The sequence below is a fragment of the Condylostylus longicornis genome, unplaced genomic scaffold (assembly GCF_029603195.1).
Source record: "Condylostylus longicornis isolate FDR11 unplaced genomic scaffold, ASM2960319v2 ptg000044l, whole genome shotgun sequence".
In the NCBI taxonomy this organism is placed as follows: domain Eukaryota; kingdom Metazoa; phylum Arthropoda; class Insecta; order Diptera; family Dolichopodidae; genus Condylostylus; species Condylostylus longicornis.
In genome coordinates this window covers 7,066,737-7,083,778 of record NW_026578013.1, presented here as the reverse complement: position 1 = coordinate 7,083,778, position 17,042 = coordinate 7,066,737, and the positions used below count along the sequence as shown (strand labels likewise).

The 17,042-nt window shown below is 24.7% G+C and overlaps 1 protein-coding gene across 2 annotated transcripts in view; it reads left to right on the top strand.

Annotated features, from left to right (window-relative positions):
• LOC129610471 (uncharacterized protein DDB_G0283357-like) overlaps window positions 1–17,042 on the top strand; it is an 87,798-nt gene that overhangs the window by 42,894 nt on the left and 27,862 nt on the right. Inside the window, exon 2 of one of the 2 annotated variants that reach the window (XM_055523073.1) lies at window positions 1,387–1,888. The exons of the other annotated variant lie outside the window; for it this stretch is intronic. Within the exon in view, the coding sequence (XP_055379048.1) occupies window positions 1,387–1,403 (17 nt within the window). The 3' untranslated portion in view covers window positions 1,404–1,888. Of the gene's footprint in view, window positions 1–1,386; window positions 1,889–17,042 lie in introns of those variants that run through there. 2 annotated transcript variants of the gene reach the window in all.

The following is a 17,042-nucleotide window of genomic DNA, read 5'->3' as shown; positions in this document are numbered from 1 at the left end:
TGCAAGCGCAAGATTTACTGTATTCAATTTAAGGAGTTTTTTAATAACTACCTGCGATATACCAAAATCCCTTGATATTATAGTCATTAACGCTATTCAAACAATTTGGTAACTTTAATTAAATGAAATCAGTTTTAGTTGAGTTATTCAGGATTATTGAAAAGAATAAGAGCATTTGGGGGGGGGGGGGGGGGGAAGAGGAGGAGGATGGAAAAGAGGAAGAGAAAATACTTTTCCTTGTAAGAAAATTTTTTCTTCAGTTTTTCTAAAGAAATGGGGTAAAATTGCACATATAAACAATAAATATAAATTTAAAAAATTTTACCAAGGTTGATAATTTTCTAAGTTTATACGAGTGAATAGAAGAGGTAAAACTTTGCTTTTACATATGTACATATGTATATGTGTACATACATATTTATTTTGTTAAAAGTAAATTTCTAATACTATTTTCTTAAAATTTGTGCTCCCTTCAGATTTAAAATTTAGTTTTTATACGATATGCATATTTGTGTGTATATAAAATTTATATACGAAAATTTTGGGTTCATATGTATAAAGATAATTCGAAATAATTTTGGGTCAATATTATCATTATTTTAAGGGTTAATTTTATATGCACACATCCTATATTGTAAGTGGTCCCATTTTAATCAATCTTAAATTGTTTTACATAGTTTGAATGGGAATAGATTAAAATGATAGCAATCAATGTAAAGAAAAGGTTTGAATAACAAGGAAAAAGATTGTAATTTTATTGTAAATGAAAAAAAATTTCAAATCTTAAATGATTCATGTTTCGGTTTATAGCCGAAAGTGCTTGTGTAAATAGAACGATTGGCCACTCAATCTCGTTCAATTTAATATGTTAAATCTTTGTATAGAATAATTTATTATTCTCTGCTCTGTGACAGCTCTGTGATGCACATATGAATGAAATTTTCAAAAAGTTTAGTAGTCAAGTATAATAAAATTTGTTTTTGACGTTATACGACAGCTACCGTCTCAATCGTATCCTAATTTACACTTACACTTACCCTGCCATTTTTTATATTATATACATTCTGTAGGGAAACAATAAGAACGAAAAGACGTAACTAAATCAGCTCCGAATTCGACACTGTGCACGAACGTAATATATACCTGGATGAGTCTCGAATTAAATTAGTTTGTAGAATATGTCCGTTTTGAGGAATTATAAAATATATTGAAAGTATTGAATTGCAAATATTATTTTAAAGACGTACCTTTAAGTGTTGTAAAAGTGTAAGATATTAGAAATATTTAGACAAAAAATTAAAAGTGTAGAAAAATTATCAGTTGAAATTATAAAAAACAAAATAAATTTTCAAATTATTTAATTATTTTTTTTTTTCTTCTTTTCAGGTAAGTTTAATCCTTGACATAATATGAACTGCAGTACAATGATGTAAGCTGATTAAATTTCTTATTTAATTGCAATATTTTACAAACTTTGTTTTCTAATAGAATTTTATGAAACTTAGTACAGCATAGATTTTTTTCTAAAACATTTCCTTCTAAAGGGGGTCATGATATTTTAGTATTAGATTATATTAGATAGGATTTTTCCAGAGAGATTAGGCAAAGGAACTCCCCCAGCTCCCTTCCCGACCACCACAATAAGCCATATATAACTCTCCCCTATTCCATTTACATTACCCCGGTCCGAAGTAAATACCCGGAGATATTTTCGGGAGTAACACGCGAGCTCCGTCACATTGAGCTAGCCTCGCCCAAACCGTCTGCAGCTCCTGACGGCCAGATAAGAACAATCACACAGAATATGTATGATCGTCTCCTCATCGCCCTTACATAACCTACTCACAAAAAAGCTCGATTTGCCCAGTTTGTGCAAATGATATTTCACCGGATAATGCCCAGTAAAGAAATCAGTAATAGCATGAATTCGGTTTCGATCTATTCCAAGCAGCTCTGAGAAGAATTACCTTGAACAAAATGTAAAACAAAACCTTAACTATTTTAAGAAGTTATTTGTAGCAGGCAATCTTAATTTCAATCAAAATTTCCATTGCTAGTGTCAGCAATTTATGAAATGTTTTATTTTTAAAGGCAAGTTAAAAGTTATGATTCTGTACAGAGTTAAGGAATTTTAATAAGCATGACTTCTTTATTCTCTGAGACAACATAATGCGGTGTCATCTACATATTGATAAAACGAGCGATAGCTTGAGTTGTAATGCAAAATTTGAAACTTGATTTTCCTAGTTGCCTCGTTGTTAATAAAAATTGAGATAACCGTTGATATAGAGCTACTTCTAACTACGATTTTGTCTTAAAAGTAATGTTTTTACTTTAATACCGTATTGTCTTTTAAGATTTGTCAACTTTAATAATATTGATACACATAAGATACACTAAGATACACATTTAATTTAAATACAAAAAAAAAGCAAAACCGATCCAAAATAAAAATAAAAAAATAAAAAATTTTTTTTATCTTTAACATTTACCAATCTCATTTTCCAAGTATTTATCGGCCTTTTTTGTATAGTTTTGAATACACAGGATATAAGGAATATTATTAACAGAATGTAACAATAAAAACCATATACCTACAAGCCAAATGGGGATATCAAAATGATAAAAGGATATAACTATCTATGTTTTCATATTATTTATACATACATATATTTATATAGAACTGTTGAGGGTCAAAGAGAATTCTTTTAGATTCATTTAGACACGTGCCAATTATTATCCTTTCAGATTTTCAACGACTGTTATATAAGAGAAGGGGGCAAAAATGAAGTTGAAAATAAAATTAAATGTATTTCTTTTTTTCTGTGATTCTTTCATCGTTTTATTTTGCTTTTTTTTTTGAAACATCCCGGTAATATTCTTATCTCCCCTATAAGTTTCAATTAAATATTTCCGCATGTCTATGTATGCATGGAATATGATTTTTGTTTACTATCACAGTCTACTAGTTACCACGTACTGTGATTTCATATTTTGAATCTGCTTTATATTGCATGTATGTAAAAATGGGGAGAGAAATGTAATTGTAAATAAGATAGAGAGTGGTAACAAAAGAAAAACTTTTTTATACTTTGTTAGAACAGATTGTTTGCAATTAATTTACATTTTTAGTAATTTTTCATTCTGAAATAGAAACAATATAGCCTTTAATGAATTATTTTAAAAATTCGAAAATACCTAAGTCAAAATCAAAAAATAAAGCGAGGGTGATAAAATTGTCATTTTGTGTCTTCAATAATAAATAGTGTACAATAATTGTAAACATGTGTATGTATATAAAGGTAAAGAAATAGATTAGCAATTGTAGATGAGCGTCCATTTTTAATATTATATTCAATAGAATTTTCAAATTTAATATTTAAGTGATTTCTTGCATACATTTAGGGATAATCAAATTGATGTAAATTGCATACTTTTAGGTAATTTGTTTAATAATTCAAAATTGAATTATTTCGGCAAATCGTGTGTTAGTATGTTTATATAATGATATATGTGATCAATTTTATGTGATTTATTCATAAACTTCATTGAATTCGGGTATATTTCAAATTGTTTAAGACAAATGTATGATTTTTAATTTGTGCTTTCAATTTGTGCAGCATGGTGGATATGTGAATATTTATTTTCACTATTATTTAGAGATTTTCGTTCTTATTAATAAAAGATTATTATAAAATATTAAAAAGTAGAACACTAATTTTTATATTAATTTCGGAATTAAATATTTCATGACGCACTCGTGCAGTCCTTAAATCCAAAATTTTGTATAATTCTTATTTCTATATTATTTGAAAATACACAATAAATATATAATATTCCTATTGGTATATACAATCGATCTAAAAATAGTGAGAACAAATTTTTGATTACGAAGTAACCTTAATCACATTTCTCCAATTAAGTGTTAAAAGCTAAATTACATTGTTATAGACTAAAAGCTAATTGTAACAATTAATCAATATTGACCTCTTATTATTAATTTAACTGCTTTATAAATAATCTCACGTATACAAGAATCTATTAAAGTAAATTTATATTTAGAAAATTAAAAAACTTTTACTTTAACATTACCTAGGTTTTTTTGAAGGCTGAAACCTATATGCGTATAGAGAAAAACGCATATCAAATAAATGTAATAGAAGGTATAGACAATCATAAATTCGAATTATAGTTAATGAAATTTATAGAAATTATTATAGAGTTATTAAGGGCTTATATTTTTAATTAAAAAAAACTTTCCTACAAAGTCTCATATAAATTTTGTTATGTTTGACCTATTTATGTTTAATTGTTAATAATAATATTATGACTCGACTCAATAAGTACGAGCTTAATTTGTGTGTAGTCAAAGACAATAGTGATGTGTATCTTATTAAATATCTTTAAATAAGTAATATTGAAAATATATAAAAATTCATTATTAGAAATTTCCAAATGACAATTTTTGATAAATTTTGATAATTTTAAAACTTAGAAAAACAATTTTTTAACTAGGCATGTTGTTGAAAGTGCAAAATATTTCTCTCTCTATTCTGTCCCAAATCGCGTAACGATATATCAAAAATTGAAGAAAGAGTGGTTCTTATTCAAAATTTTCAGAGTTCAGTTTTCGATTTTCCTGTTCGAAATTGTGTCCTTTTCTAAATTCAATACTGCAAAATTTAAACTGCAACAACAGATATATTCTTTTTTTATTGAATCTAACACCAAAATATTCCGTTCTATTTTACATAATTCTAAAAACAATACTATAGTATAAAACAAAGTGTTTGGGTCTATAATTTCTTATATAAAAGTAGTAGTGTAATATTGAACTCAATTTACTTGAAACTATGGCTAAATTTAGAGTTCTGTCGGATTGAATATTTTTGTATTTTCTTTATTTTAAATGATAAAATATTGCTTTCATTTGTAAAGTTTGCTTTCATATGCTTTAGACTCATTTTCATAAAAAATTGTTATTGCTCTAAAAACAACGAAATTATTTTAAAATGATAATTTTCGAATATTTGATGATTTTATAATAAAATAAAATTTACAAATTTTAAATGTAAAACTTGTAGCACAAAGCCATAATAAATTCTAAATAATAAATGAAATTCAACAGAAAAAAGAGAAAAAAAACATAAGAGGGACAGTGGGGAGAAAAAATAATAAAATAAGTTATTGTTTAAGGTTATGTAACTTATTAAGAGCAAAGAGAAAAGTTTCCATTTTTTCACCTCATATTTATTGTTCGAAATTTTTTCACAGCTTTACTTATATACTAACATAATTCTAGGGATATTAAATAAACTTTTACATAATAACAGTATGGGTTATATAACAGTAACATAAACATATATACTAATGTATATATATATATATAGGAATTTACAAGAGCAAATATATTCATATATAAGCCAAAAATAAAAAATAAAGTATTAAAAAAAGAAACAAAAAAAAAATTCCAACTTATACATTAAATTAAGTCTATATACACTTATTAAGTAGGTGTGTGTTTATATGTTTCTAGTTACATAAATAAAAATAACATTCGCATATACAAAACATTAAAATGTATAACATAAATTTATACTTATATGAATTTGAAAACCTAACCTAACACAAGTAAAATTATGTGGGATAGGAAAAGAAACCTACTTTTAAAAGCCTACACAATATTTTAAGCGCTCTGTTTACTTATACTTATTTTTACAAAAAAAAAAAAGACAAAAAAAAAACAAAAATACAAAAAAAATTCCCTTTTCAACTTTGATCCTTTTCTGTAGGCCCATTTTTATATTCATTACACACACACAAATACATATGTGTTGTATTCGAAAGTGAACGCATAATTATTTCATTTCTTTTTCTCTCACAATTTCTTATATACATATACATATAACAGAAAAAAATGAAATTTTTGTAGGTTACGAGGGAAAATTTTCTGTATATCAAGGACACTGTCATCCACATTTTTTTAATATTATGATAATCCTCATCATTCGTGATGATAATCATTATCATCATTCATGTTGTCAGTATAAAATTATGGCATTCTAAAAAGATAAAAAAGAAAAGAGGAAAAGAATAGAGAGTATAACGCACAATAACAATATTAATATTAAGAATTTAGATAACACACGCAAAGAAAAAAAAATAACAAAAAATAAAAATAAAATTAATAAAAAATGAGAGTGCAAAATAAATATTTCTTACCTATACGCACAACAATTCCTACACATTTCTTTTTCTATATTATTTTCTTTTTGGTTCCTCACTTCTTGCTACTGCCCCTCTTTCCATAATAATATCTTTATTCGAATAATATCCTATTTTATATCTTCCTATATATTTATATGTGTGTGTACCTTCTTTATTCCTTGTTAGTTCAATGACCTTGTAACCCAGATGTTTTTTTTTCTCTCTCTCTCTCGTGTATTTTATTATATTTTAAGTGAAAGTGTCCTTTATTTTTAAATGCATATATATATAATATTTTGTATTTATATTCTGCACATACATTCAAAAAAACAAAACAAAAATTACAGAAGCCGAAAAAAAAAAAAGATTTTTATTAGTGCGATAAAATCATGATAAAATTTTATTTTTAAAACAAAACCAAACTTATTACAACAAAATAAAGAAAATTAAAAGAAAAACGGCAAAAAACTTTGTAAGGACACCGAAAGGACGAATTTTTTTGTTAGAAAACAGAGCAAAAAAAAAATTAAAATAAAGGTATTGGAAGCTTAAGAAAATGATTTTTAACACATACTTGCACACAAAATTTTATTTTTTTTTTGTTTTGTTATTTAGGCCTCCTATATTAATAAAGGAGACTTAAAAATCTATAACCCGTATACCAGTTATGTATGTATAGAATAGTATGACTTTGACATACATACATAAAGATATAGAAACCAATTTTGAATTATTTATACGTACCCAAGTATATTTCTCAGAATAATATACTTCTGATATATATGAATATAGAATACTAATATATATCAGAAATAATATTATATAGGTTGGCATTAACAGTGATACGTTTGACGTAGGTCATGCTATTATGATTTTCATGCTATTATCATTCTGATATATATATGATATTATTGTGTTATATGCCATATATATTTGCAAGGAGGAGATTATCTATGTATAGTATATAATATAATGATTTTGTAAGGTAACATATTTTCTCATTTATATAAAAGTAAAATACAATTTTATTATTAATTTTACTCAACATTATATTATATGAAAATATGACAGAATTTGAGTTGAAAGTAAAATATATGATTTCATACATGTTTGAAGGTATACAGAATTTTTTGTTGAAATGAAAAAATTAAAATTGTCATTTTAAAGAATTTATATTTTGCATATTATACGATACAATACGTTTTTAATTTTTACGCAATATATGAAGAAAATTTTTACAGAAAATATATAACAGTTTGTATATGCATTTTATTAATAAGTTGATATTGTTATTGACGATTTTTCTTTGTTTTTAGTTATAATGCAAGATTTTTTGTTTTCTGTTTTCTAAATTTTTGGCTGCAACAGTTAATATTAATGTTTTTTTGAGTTCAATAATGCAGTAGAACAGATTTTTTAAAATTCAGAGAAAACTTATAACTACCTTTTGAACAATTGAGATAATGAGAATTATAATGAAATCATTATAATTCTTTTAACACTTAATCTTAGAAAATCTTTAGTATATTGGAGTAACAAGAATTTTTTTGCTGTTTTTATTGGCCTGATATTTAGGTTTACTTTTAGGAATATCAAAAATTAGAAAATTTTGCTTTAAGTAATACAATCAGATATCTTCCTAATTAGAAATTAGAAAAATATCTGATTGTATTTGAAATGTTGGAATATATTAATGTTAAATTGAAAACCCTTTTCAAATCGAATTTTGTTAAAGAACAAATTGCCATAATACCATTTCTAATAAGGTATTTTGCGCGAAATTTCATTGAAAATTTTTAAAAACGTTATCATCTCAGTTTTAGTAATCAAAATTTAATAGATTCTTTTCAGTTTGCATTTAAAATTAGATTTAAAAATAGAATAACGAACTTAAGCATTTTTCAAAACGTTCAATAACTCAAAAAAACTCATAGTATTAATATTTATAATTTCAAAAATTGGAAAAATTGGCAACAACTTTGATCAGAATAATTTGGAAAAAAAAACTAAACTCATTAAAAAAATAAATTTTTTTTCGAATTTTTCAAATTAAAAAAATATTTTTCATTGCTTTCATAGTTGTTTATGTAATCAAAATCTTTTTTTATTTTTAATATTCTTTCATCACTAAAATAGCGTACAATCTAAAAACTATAAATAATTATAGTTAGAACGTAGTATCGGATGTAGTAGAGAAAAATATGAATGAAATATTAATGTACATAGCATATACATATGTACATACATTCTACAGATAAAAAATATATTTATATAACAAATTTTTTTTTTTATTTTTAAAAATTTATTTTTAAATTTTTCTTTTTTAAATTTATCTATGATCTATCTCCGAAAATTGATTTTTATTCTTTTTTTATTAAAATTACGATTTTATAGTAAACATTTTTGTATTTTGAATTTTCTAGGTCAATTATCTAATTAAATATTTTTTAACTTAAATACAACAGGAACAACAAGAAGCTTATGATCGAATTCGCAATTTAGAAATGTTCACATACTCGTATTTTTTATTTTGAATTGTTCAAGTTTAAGTTTTTTAAAAATTGCCAAATATTTTCAAAAAGGAAATTATAAATTTTATTTCATTTTATTTTTAGTGCTTTTGCCAACTTCTTCTTTCCATAAAACTGCCATGCTCTTCCTTCCATAAAACTCATACATACAATTTCGATAAATGTAATCGTTTCTCTTAAAAATTTTGCAGAGCCGGTGAATTATAATGTCATTCACATTTTTTTTTGGGCTTTTTGGTTCTGTCGACTAGGAAGTGTAAACTTTTGCGAATTCTTTTAGTATCAGTAAAGAAATCGTTTCGTCTCCTTATACTGTTCCTATTTCTATTAAATTTAATTCTGTTATTGCAAATTGACTTGACTAATACTGGAAATGTTTACTTATTACTCGTGTTAATTTAAATATTTGAATTCATTCAATGTAGTAGTTGATCTATTTACGAGCTTGTTTGTGACTTTTCAATTGAATTAAAAATTAAGTGAATAAGCAAAGGTGACTCATATAAAAATTCACTAACATTAAATTTCCAAAAACTATTACTTAACTGTTATCCAAATATTTTTTAGTATCTCTTTAATATTTTTCCTATAGAACTTAAAAAATCAAAACAACAAAAACACGTAAATAATTTGATTTATTTCTTTTTTTTTTATATTTTAATAAAATTTAAAAATAATCAACATAAATGTTTACTTATGTATTTAAGCACTAAGTGATTTGTTTTTTATTCTTTAAAAAATTCTGCGTAATTTTTTTATTTTTATTTTTGTTTGTATTCATGTTTTTTTTTGTTATTATTTTTTGCCTTCATGGCACAGAATTAAAAAAAAAACGAGAAAAAAAATAGAGTTGACCTTGTCAACTCTGTGATACCCGTACGAATTTGTAATCCTATGTGCGAATACAGATATCATAACTGGCTATGGGACAGACTATGACTTTAAATTTCCGTATTAGCATATTAATTTATGCAAAATTTCAGCTCTGTGTTTTTCTAAAATATAGCCAAACTGCTATTGAATTTGTATGGCAGCTACCACAAGGAAACAAGAGATACCAGAAGCAGCCAAGCAATTTCAATGACTTTTATCTAACACAATAATGTATTTGCTAATAATATGTACGTCCTAATAATATATTTGCTTGTGCGAAATTTCAATGCAACGGCTTTTATAGTTTAGGAGATATGGCCAAATAAATTTTTGAACTTGTATGGCAACTACCCTAACCTGTACCCCGATCATGTCCAATTTAAAGAGGGTTCTGGCACTTACTACAATAAATCATTTGTGAAAATTTGGTGAACTTAGCTCAATTAGTTTTTAAGTTATCGTTGGGACGGACGGACGGACAGACAAAGCTAAATCAACTCAGAATTTGACGCTGATCAAAAACATACACTTGAGTCTATATCTAAGACCGTTACTTCTTAGCGTTAGGCAAATTTAGTATACCCTTCGAACATACGCTCGTACGGGTATAAAAATTTGATATGGTCAGCACATAACCGAGCGCAATGTATATTGCCTTGTTTAGTGAAAAAATTACAGAAGATTATGAAAATGTCTTCTAAACACCTTACAATTTTAAGGAAGTTACCAAACTTTTAGTTGACATACCTAGAAAATTGTACTTAAATTTCGCTTTGGCCATCCGAATTCATTGAAAAGTCAGTTTCGGTAAAAGCTAAAATTCAAATATCAAATTTCAAAAAATTTCATCAATCCCTTCCGTAGATATGGTGAAAAAATTTAAAATTGGCCGTCGATTGGTTTCCAAAGCTCAGATCTTTCCGAAAAATTTATGGATTAATTGTTTTAACACCTCAAATTTAAATATTAAATTTCAAAGAAGTAGGTTGATTATTTCTCATTATATACGCAAAAGTGTAAAATTGGCCTGCGAACAAGTCTAGTAAAGCCTGGTATACCCCAAAAGTTGATCAATCCGTTCCATAGCCAAAGTATACTCACATATAAAATTTTATCAAAATCAGTTTAGTCAAACTTAAGATACATGCGTGACAGACAGAAAAACAAGCCGATATGCTTCTAAAAATAATTTATTTCCGCTTGCCTACTACGGAGAAATGCATTCCAACCGAAAACCCGACTTCCTACTCCGTTATTGTATGCTATGCCGTCGGTAATTAATATTAATAATCATAATTTCAGTTTTGATCTTTTAATTTTCTGCTCTCATAATAAATTATTTGCGTATGTTTAGTCTTGCGATATTTAAATTCCTAAATTCTATTCAACGAAATAGAACTGCTAATCTATAGAATTTCTCACAAAATAATTTAAAAATTTCACCCTATAATTTTCATGTCCATCAAACATCAAAAGCAGTAATAACGTGAGAAGTTCGAAAGCAATAATAAAGTTACGGTATAGTAAAACATCATAAGGCCATTCGATATAGTAACAAAATGGACAATATGATATAAAAAGGTAAATTACGGCAGAAGTCAAACATTTTCATGTAACATTAATCGGATGCCTGCCAAATCTAGTTTACATGCGATTTGTAGTTTTGTATATGTGTGGACTTTTGTTTTGTATCATGGTAAATGATTTGAACGTATTATTAACGTATCGTTAAATTCTCTTTTTGCTCTTCCAACTTCTCTTTCACACCAATTCCGATAGTATGGAAAAAAAATTAATCAATATCGCAAAACCACCCATGTATTATAAGTTTTCTAGATAGAAGAAATCAAAAAACAAATTGAAATAATAAAGTCAAATCTTAAAAATTTCCAATAAATACAAAACAAAAAAAAAGTGATAAGAGACTGAAAATAAATATAACGCCTGAAATTACAGCATTTTAAAAAAAGAAAAAAAAAAAAAACAAATAATGTTCATTAAAGAAAACAGAGAAGAGAGAAAATAAAAATATGAAAAATTATTAAAATAGTAAATGGCGCAAAAAATATTTGTTTGGCTACAAATAACAATAAAGAAAAATTTAAAAACAAACGAAAAAATTAATAAATAAATTAAGTGTAAGATATAGAGATAATTATGTCTGTACGCATGTATGTACAATTGTACATTACACCAAACCTTTAGCAAAGAATAGTAAAAAAAATTAAGAATAAAAAATAAAACAGAATTAATTCATAAAACAAAAATAAAAAAAATTAAAATAAACTTTTCATTTTATTCTATATTTTTTTTTTTTCTATTCCTTCTTCTTCTTCTTCACTTTCCTACTCTTTTTTCTCCACTCTTCTCTCTTTACTACTATTATTATTTTTATTCTATTCCACTTGGCCCAGATACTTTGAAGGTCGAATAAACTGAACGGTCGTTCACCTAATAACAGAAAAATTCATCCACAACAAAAATTCTTGTATACATGCATAATATGAATATTTTGCGTCCCTACATACACTTTTACATACATAATATATTTATAAACAGTAACATGTATTAAATTCGAATTAAATATAGAGAAAAAAACAACAAGAAGAAAATAACAAAAGAAAATAGAATAATTTCAATTTCTAAAAAAATACACTGAAAAAAAAAGAGAGAAAATCACATACAAGAGAAAACAAGAAAAATTAAAATGCTTTTTTAAATGTCAGTGTGTGAGTTGAAAAATTATTTTTATACTTTTATTTCTCTCAAAAAATTTTTCTTCTTCATCATTTTCATTTAGAATTTCTCAAATGTCTTAATATTAATTTCTTCATATTGAATTTATTATGAATTTGAAATTTCCTTTTATAATTTACTGCCATAAAAAATTAATTTGCAATGAAATTGTGTTTTTAAATAAAAAATTTGTAATTAAAATTTTATTTTTGTTCATCCATGTGCTACATATACACGAGGCAACCTAAATGTTCATATACTCATAATATTGTGTCCAAATATCTATGCATACCTGCGTACATACATTAGTAATTATTATGAAGCTTTCCAAAATTTTACCATTTTACTTAATATTGAAAGTGAAATTTTATTCAAGTACTTATGTACGTATATTTTTTCTCATATACAGTATGTACGTATACATACGAGTACATAATACATATAAGATATTAAAATTATAATGTATACATTTGTTATTAAATTGTTGTGGCGGCGGAATGAGAATTTACACGTGTTTAATATTATGTAAAATTCTATTAAAAAAAAAAGCAAAACTAGAATACAAGGAAAAGTAATTTTCATAATCAAATACATGCCCAAGCTCTATGCTATCATACATATAGCATTTAACTTTAAAAATAACAAAACACACACATATACATTTCTAATACTTTATCTTTTTGTGATTTTATTTTATCTAGCTTCTACACTTTTCTAGCTTTAACATTTTTATATACAATTTAAAATTTTAATAGATATTTATGTATAACCGTGTGTATGTTTGTATAGAATGTTAAATCGTAATTAAAAAGCTTTGAATTTAACAAAAATCTAACGGTAAATTTTATATGATGAGATTAACGAAGTTTATTTAAAAAAAAAATAAAAAATAATTTTAAGTTTGAAAAAGCTTTTTAGTTATGAAAAAAACTTTTGAAAACTTTGTGTTATTGTAGAAAATTGCTGGCATTAGAAAAAGTTTTAATAAAGTTTTGGGTTTTTTACCTACGCAGAACTTCGTAAAGCTTGTTTGCTCTTTAATTGAAATTTTTAATAATAGGATTCCGTGTAGTAGAGCGTGTAATAGAGGGTGACTACGTATTCAAAACGGTTTCCAAACAATTTGGAGCTGACTACATCGTCGAAAACTTTTAAAATACAATAAAGACCCTAAAACATTGCAACGAACACATTTTCTTAAAATATGGAAGTCTGGGGGATTGTTAAAATTATAATATTGAGAAAAGATTTTTAATATTTTATGCGAAATAAAAAAAATAAAAAAAATCCAAACCTATTTATTAAATTATTTCTAATAATTTACCTACAATTATACTCATATAAATGCCAAATTAATTATGTTTGCAGTATGTCCATGATGCAGAGCTTCGCTTTTAGATGTTTTAGAAAACTATATTTTTAATACATATTTGTAATTCGCAAAAGTAAAAACCTCACAGAATTCATTTACCGGATCATAAACCAATATGCGTGAAAAGTACCACTAGAACCCATTTACGACTTCTAGTATACAAAGAATATTAGAAACAAAACTGATTTTCTATCTCTTTGACAACTAAACTTTTACGTTCTAATGTAAATTTGTTTATCTAATATATTTTCAAATGCCCTAAAAGTATGCAATTTTTTATGATATTTTTAAATATTGAAAAAAATGTGTTTCTGGAAATTAAATATAATTTATTAAAATTAAATGAGTTACCAAATTGAGTAAACATGAACTTATTGGTTCATCCAAAGTATTGCATAGACGTACTAGAAAATTTAGATGCTTTACTGAATATCCAAAAATTAGAAAACTAAAATTTAGAATTTAAAAACTTTCAATACAAAAAAAAATTTCTACAAGAATTTCTATTAAATCTTCAACAATTTACCAATTCCAAAATAATTTCTAAGTTGAAATAGAAAACTTTCGAGAATCGATTAAATTTTCAACTGAAGAAAAAAACTTTGAAAAAGCTCAATAGAAAAATTTAAATTCAAATTTTCATTAGACACACTAAATGCGTACTACTTATTCTACTTACTCTTACATAGAAATTTTTCTTCTGTGTGTTTTAGATTTGAAACTATTTTTGATTTTGTAAAGCTCATATATTTTTTTTTTTGAAAAAACTTCGAAAGCTTTTATTTTTCCCTCCATTTTAACATTTTTCTATTATAAAATTTGTATAGAAAATTTTGAGTAATAGAAAAGCTTTTACATTATCATAACCTCATTATTTCTAATAAAGAAAAATGTGAGTAATCGTAGACTTGTTTGTTTTGTTTTATGTTCTTATGATTTTTGTTCTGTTGCCGCATGCACGTTACAACAATTGGAAATTCTGTGTATTTTTTTTCTGCTCTTCTTCTTGTTGTTTTTCTTATAATATTTTAGTTTTTCAGCTGATTAAATTTTTGAAGCTTACATAGAATTCATTCATCTTGTGCTTTGCAAGCTGTTTTCATCGTTTATACACGACGAATAGAATATTTTCAAAAAAAAAAAATTTTCTATTGGAGCGTTAAAACATTTTCGAACAAATAAAGGAAGAAAAATATTTTTTATATTTTTTTTTTTTGAAAAGGAGAGAAACGTAAAAGGAAAAGAAGCAAAAACAAAATCAGTCAACGATCAAAGTTAGAAAAAAATTTTTTTGTTGAATTTTTTTTCTTCATATATGAAAATATTTTCGAAAATTTTGTATAAATTTGTATGAAATAAGTAAAATATCACAAAGACAAAGCACTGGATGGTGGGTTCCTCTTTAGATATCAAAAAAATTAAAATACAAAAGTTGATGTTTTTTTTATTGTATAAAATTTAAAATAAATTGAATTATTGAAAATTTTTTCCGAAAATTCAAATTAATAAAAATTTAGAATTTTAAAGACACAAAGAGAGAGAGAATGCTTAAAATTTACTCAGTTTACTTAAAGTGTTCCTTAAAAAATAAGAGAAAAACATAAACAATAAAAAAGCAAATAAAAATAAATAAGAAAAACTATATAGGATAATATTGAAAAAAAAACAAAAAAGAAAAAAAAATGTTTCCTTCAAAAAATCATTTATAAGTGTTAAAAAAAAATATTTAGTATTTTTGTGACAATGTATAAAAGAATTCAAACTTCAAGCCGACACAAACGTTACTAAACACAAAAAAAAAAACTTTTCGAACACGGAATTCGCACACTTTTCATTTCTTTTCATAAAGGAAATTAAGTGTATGTATATGTATGTATGTATAGGTACAAAATTAAACAAATTATAATATCATTTATAGATTCAGAGGCCGAAAAGACAAAAAAATTACAACAAATAAAGAAAAATAAAAAAAAAATTAAGCTAGTTTTTTTCTTCTCTCATATAGATCAAATTTATTAAAATTGTTATAAATGTGATATTAAAAATTAATTAATTTAATTAAAACAAAAAAAAATTAAGAAAAAATATTATAGTGAAATATTTAAATAAAAATTAAAAGTATAAATGTAGAAATTAATTACAAAAATTATAAAATTAATATTTCGGTGCCATATTTTAATAAAATTAAAAATATCATAACGAATTCAACAAATTCTAAGTCGAAAATTTCAATTTTTTAGATCTACTTATAAAAATTATTAAACCTAATCAAATTGAAATTTAATCTGTGCCGAAATTATCATTATTTAAATTTTAAATCATCAAATTTAAGTAAATAATATTTAATATTGTAAAATAGAGTATTTTCTTGTATACTAAAACAACAATATATATATATATATATATATATATTTTCTAAGAAAGCATATTGTGATCAATTACTTAAAATCTTAAGAGGCAAACAAAATAGCAAAAAAAGAAAAAGAAAAAAATATTTTAATAAACAATTTAGTATAAAAAAATTTGAATAGAAAAAGTAAAGTATTTTCTACGAAAATTCTTATATTGTGGTTAATAATTTATTAAAGATAGAAAAAAAAAACAAGCTATAAAATAAATTTTGAAAAAAAAAAAGAAAATTTTCACTAAAAATTAAAGAGGAATCAATAAGGAAAACAGCATTTAACAAAGATCGTATTTTAAAATTGATTTTTAAAATACAAGAAAAAAAAAAAAAGAAATTATTTTAAATGAAAATGACGATTGGTAATAAAGAGAAATTATTCTCTGATTACAATATTATAAAAATTAAACAAGCAATTGATGATACAGATCGTTTAATTGAACGGGTCTTAGCAGGTAATTATTTTATTAAGATGAATTTTGAATGAGTAATTTTAAACACTTATAGCTCTTTATTTTTCTGAACATCTGCAGGATATTTTGTGCAATTTTTCATTGTCATCCCAGATATACCGTAAGACAGGGTAAAGACTGAGATTAACACTACCGGTTGATCTCAGTCTTTACCCTGTCCATTATATTTGTGCTCTCCATTTAAATTATTGGGAAAAGATATTTCCTACGATGTAATCATAGTCCAATAGATCATAAAGCCTGAACGATCCAATACGTTAAAACTCTTATCCCATTTATATGAAGCGAATTATAATTATTTAAAATACAATTTTTTTCTTTTCACAAAAATTTTTCGTAGAGATGGCAACCTTATTGAATTCTAAATAACTTAATGGTATGGCCCGAAATTAATCTAGAAAATTCTCTTAATAATTTTAAATTGCAAATACCAAAAATGCGAATCA